Source organism: Apium graveolens, chromosome 3, assembly GCF_009905375.1.
Source record: "Apium graveolens cultivar Ventura chromosome 3, ASM990537v1, whole genome shotgun sequence".
Taxonomy (NCBI): domain Eukaryota; kingdom Viridiplantae; phylum Streptophyta; class Magnoliopsida; order Apiales; family Apiaceae; genus Apium; species Apium graveolens.
In genome coordinates, this window is record NC_133649.1 from 214,360,823 (window position 1) to 214,365,328 (window position 4,506).

Consider the following 4,506-nt stretch of genomic DNA (forward strand, 5'->3'; position numbering starts at 1 on the left):
CCCTAATCGAGGCTAATCAGACCTAATTGGGGTTAATCTCCATGTACAAGCTGCTAATTTGGCTTAAAATAGCCTAATTTTAATTCAGGGTACACTAATCGGCCTTAATCGAGGCAAATTGGCCGTACTTGGGGCTAATTTATCTTAATCAGGGCTAATAAGTTTGTACAATTCACTAATTATTCCTAATCCTCACTAATCATGTGTGCATATAAGTTAAACGACGTTAAACGGGGATAATTATATCACACAAGCCACTAATCACCCTTAATTCAGGCTAATTACGTGTAATATACACTAATTAATTCTAACCTGGGCTAATTCTCACTAATCGGACCTGAACGGGGCTAAGTATAAAATCTTGAAAATTTCAAAAAAAAATCGAATCATTCTTCATAATTTTCATAAAATTTTCACAATAGGGTGACGGGAAGTCCTCCAGGAGGCTCTGGACCAACCTCCGTGGAGGTTCTGGTCATCCAGAGGCCTTCATGTGGAGGACTCGGCCCAAAGTACTCTTCGTCGACCTTGTCTGTCGCGTCGTGATCTTTCTCGATTTTCTTTTTTAATGCATCTCACTCAAACTCACCCTCCAATGTGGAAGACTCGGCTGGGATGTCTCTTGGTCAGTCGGGCCTCCACCTCCGTGGAGGTTTAGGTCATCTGGGTCGTGGTCATTTTGTACTTGTTCTCGTTAACGTTCTGTACTTGTTCTCGTGAACTTTTTGTTCTTGTTCTCATGAACATTCTACCCTTCACGAAACGTGTCTCCTCCCCATGAGGGTTTTAGTCTGCCTAACCCTTCCATGTGACGGACTAGGAGTCACTGACTCTTGGTAGGCCAAAATCTCACCTCCGTGAGGTTTCTAGTCGGCCCAATTCTTCCATGTAGAGGACTAGGTGTCACTGACTTTTGTAGGCCAAAATCTCACCTCCATGAGGGTTCTACTCAGCCCAACCCTTCCTCGTGGAGGACTAGGAGTGACTGACTCTTGGTAGGCCAAAATCTCACCTCTATGAGGGTTCTAGTCGGTCGGGAGTCGTCTTGACGACTTGGTTCGTAGAAGTTATGTACTTGTTCTCATGATCATTCTGTACTTGTTCTCGTGAATGTTCTACTCTTCATGAAACTTGTCTCCCTCAGTGAGGGTTCTAGTCGGCATAACCCTTTCATGTGAAGGACTAGGCGTCACTAACTCTTGGTAGGCCACAATCTAACCTCCCTTAGGGTTATAGTCCGCTCAACCCTTCCATGTGGAGGATTACGCGTCACTAACTCTTGGTAGGCCGAAATATCACCTTCGTGAGCATTCTACTCTTCACAAAACTTGTTTCCCTGGACATTCTAGTCTTCAAGAAAATTGTTCTCGTGAACGTTCTACTCTTCACAAAATTTGTTTCCGCGGACATTTTAGTCTTTGCAAAACTTGTTCTTGTGAACATTTTACTCTTCATAAAACTGATTTGCGTGGATGTTTTAGTCTTTATGAAACTTGTTCTCGTGAACGTTCTACTCTTTACAAAACTTGTTATCGTGAACGTTCTAGTCTTCACAAAACTTGTTCTCGTGAACGTTCTACTCTTTATGAAACTTATTTCCGTGGACGTTCTAGTCTGCACGAAAGTTGTTCTTGTGAACGTTCTACTCTTCACGAAACTTATTTCCGTGGAATCTTCATTTGAAGGTCATCCCTGTTGGTTCCAGACATCTTTGGATGTCCTTGTGAGGACGTCTTAGTCGTCACTAGCCCTCCAAATAGAAAGGTCGGCTCCTCTTGGTCTTGGTTAGACTGAAGACCAAGTCTTTGAGGACCTGAGTGGCCGGGACCTCCGCATTTTGAGAGTCTTGGTCATCTGCAACTCGTGAAAATGAGGAGGTCAGCCGGGGATTTCTTGCCTTGATGGGGGTTTCCTTACTAAAGTTCTCTGGCCCTTATAGCCTTGTTTTGTGGACGTTTACGGATTTTCATTCGAGAATGTTCTGCTCGACCAAGTCATCCATTTGAGGATGTCCTGGTCGGCCAAGACCCTCTATTTTGGGAGGTCGATCGGCACGGCCTAGTCGTCCAGGGGCTTCATTCATAAGGTACCGAGGCGTGGGTTCGTGAACCTCCTATGATTTTCGTCCTTGAATTCCTAGAACCTTCTTTGGGGACTTTTGTAGATCTTTCTTGTAAAAATCCTTAAACGTCCTTTAGAGGATGTCCTAGTCGGCCTTAACCCGTCATGAGGCGTCTTGGATGGCCTCTGGCCTTCTCGTAGTTTGGCTAGTTTCCTTCCTTCAGCCATGGGTTCTTTCTAGGAACCTTTAGTTGGCTGGAAGCTTGTTCCAATAAAGTCTCTGTCATTCTTGAACTTTGTTTGAGGGTGCTCTAGTCAGACAACAACCCTTCTCAAATTTTAATTGCAGCTATAGTTTGCCATAAATCATAGCTTGATTGAATCCCAATTCCTTAGATTAGAATATCATGATCCTTATCCTTTTTTCTCACTTTTTTGTACGAGTGCATGGTCGGATGAGGGCCTCGTTCGAGAACCCTTTTAGTCGGCCCAAGGCCTCCCTGGATGGTTACCCGGCCTCCTCTAATCGGCCAAAGGGTCCAGTCGTGACCCCTCTGGTTGGTCGAGAAAATATATTTTTATCTTTTTTGGATATCATGTCTCGGTTATGTTCGTGACGGGCCTCGATTACAAACAACCATGTTCGTGTTCATGATATGCCTTGAACTTCATATAAAATTCCTTGATTTCTATCCATCTTCAAAGCTTTTCCTTCCAAGCTTTTATCTTTTCACTTTAGGGTCTTCACGACTTAAATGATGCTTCTTGAAGCTGGCCTTAGAGGCCTTTCTATTGAGGGTACTTATCTTCCTCCTACTTTATCCTTGGTCAAATTTATTCCTGTAGGAGAACAACTCCTTGATGCGGAGATTCACGGGGAAGATGAAGACTCTTCGAATGAGTGATCCTTATGGCCTTGTATGGATTTATTTGCGGTCCTTCACGGGCTTAAACATTTTAAGTATGTAACCTCATATAGAATGGAAAATGGTTTCGTCGACCTTATTTCTCCATCTACTACTAAGTATTAAGAACATTCTTGCATGTCATAAATATAGCAATCCCATAGGTTTATGGTGTGGCAAGTTCGAGGCACTTCATCACCCTCGAGGGTTTCCAACTTGTAGGATCCTCATCCTAGAGTCTTCTGAATTTATAAAGCCCTTCCCAGTTAGGGGCCACCTTTTCTCTCTCCCGACTCCTGACGCCTCAATCTTTCTCAAGGCCAAGTCTCCTTGCTGAAAGAACCTTTCCTTCACCCTTTTATTGTAATTGAGGGATGCTCTTCACTGATGTTCTGTATTATGGCCGTTGGCTTCGTCTCTGACCTCATTAATCAGGTCAAGTGCAAGCCTCATACCTTCTTCGTTTGTCTCTGGCTCATAAGCTTTAACCCGAGGTGATCAATGAGTGATTTCTACGGGCACTACTTCCCCAGCTTCGTAAGCCACCATGAATGGGGCTGCTTTAGTAGTAACTTTGCAAGTGGTATGATATGCACTTATGATAGGCAGTAACTTATCCACCCAAGTATTCCTCAAGCATTCAACCATCTTCTTGAGTCCATCAAGGATAATCCGGTTAGCGACCATTGATTTCCCGTTTTCCTGTGGATGGGCAACCGAGATGAAGCAAAGCTCTATGCTTTTATCATCATAGTACTCCTTAAAATCTGCATTGTCAAATTGTCACCCATTATTAGTGAGAGGGATGCATGGGATTCCAAACCAGCATATCACATTCTCCCAGAAGAATTGGGTAATTTGCTTGGTGGTTATCTTGGCTTGCGCCTAAGCCTCAATCCACTTTGTGAAGTAGTCTATGGCTAGCACGATGAACTTCCTTTGTCCTGATGCTATTGGGAACGGACCAAGTAGATCCATCCCCCACATTGTGAAAGGGATGGGTGTGCTGATAGATGTAAGCCTCTCTGAGGGTTGTAGTGCAATAGGAGCATACCTCTGGCATCTGTTGTATTTTTTACATAATCCTTGATATCGGCTAGCATTATTGGCCAGTAAAATCTCCATCGAGTTATCTTGTGAGTGAGGGCCCTACCCCCCAAGTGATGTCCATAAATTCCCTCATGGGCCTCCTTAAGTGGCTCCTCTACTTCAAGAGCTCTCAAGCACTTCAAGTATGAAATAACGACAGACCTTTTGTACATGAGGCCTTCGATAAAGTAATTTCTCAATGCTCTCATTGATAACTTGCATGCCTTCTCGGCATCGTCCGGGAGCCATCATGTCTCAAGATGAGCCTTGATAGGATCAATCCAATAGCTCGCCATAGTAATCAATGCTAGCAGATTTATGACATGAATGGTCGGGGTCCTTAGGACATGGAAGTAGATATTTCTTGGGTAGTTCTTGATTTTAGACGAGGAGAACTTAGATAGGGCATCGACCGTAGTGTTCTCCACTCTCGGAACATGTTCTCTGTGAC

At 43.9% G+C, this 4,506-nt stretch overlaps 1 protein-coding gene across 1 annotated transcript; it reads right to left on the reverse strand.

Moving 5' to 3' along the window:
- Positions 1–3,464: 3,464 nt before the first annotated feature.
- On the reverse strand, positions 3,465–4,264 carry LOC141714803 (uncharacterized). The gene is made up of 2 exons (XM_074518301.1): positions 4,021–4,264; positions 3,465–3,733 (listed from the first exon to the last, which is right to left on the reverse strand). The coding sequence occupies exons 1-2, from the start codon at positions 4,262–4,264 to the stop codon at positions 3,465–3,467; spliced, it is 513 nt and encodes a 170-aa protein (XP_074374402.1).
- Between the last annotated feature and the right edge of the window lie 242 nt (positions 4,265–4,506).

Coding starts and splice junctions, on each gene's coding strand:
- LOC141714803 (XM_074518301.1), bottom strand. CDS start 4,264: ATGAGAGCATTGAGAAATTACTTTATCGAAGGCCTCATGTACAAAAGG. Junction 3,734..4,020: donor AAATACAACAGATGCCAGAG/GTATGCTCCTAT, acceptor TTGACAATGCAG/ATTTTAAGGAGTACTATGAT.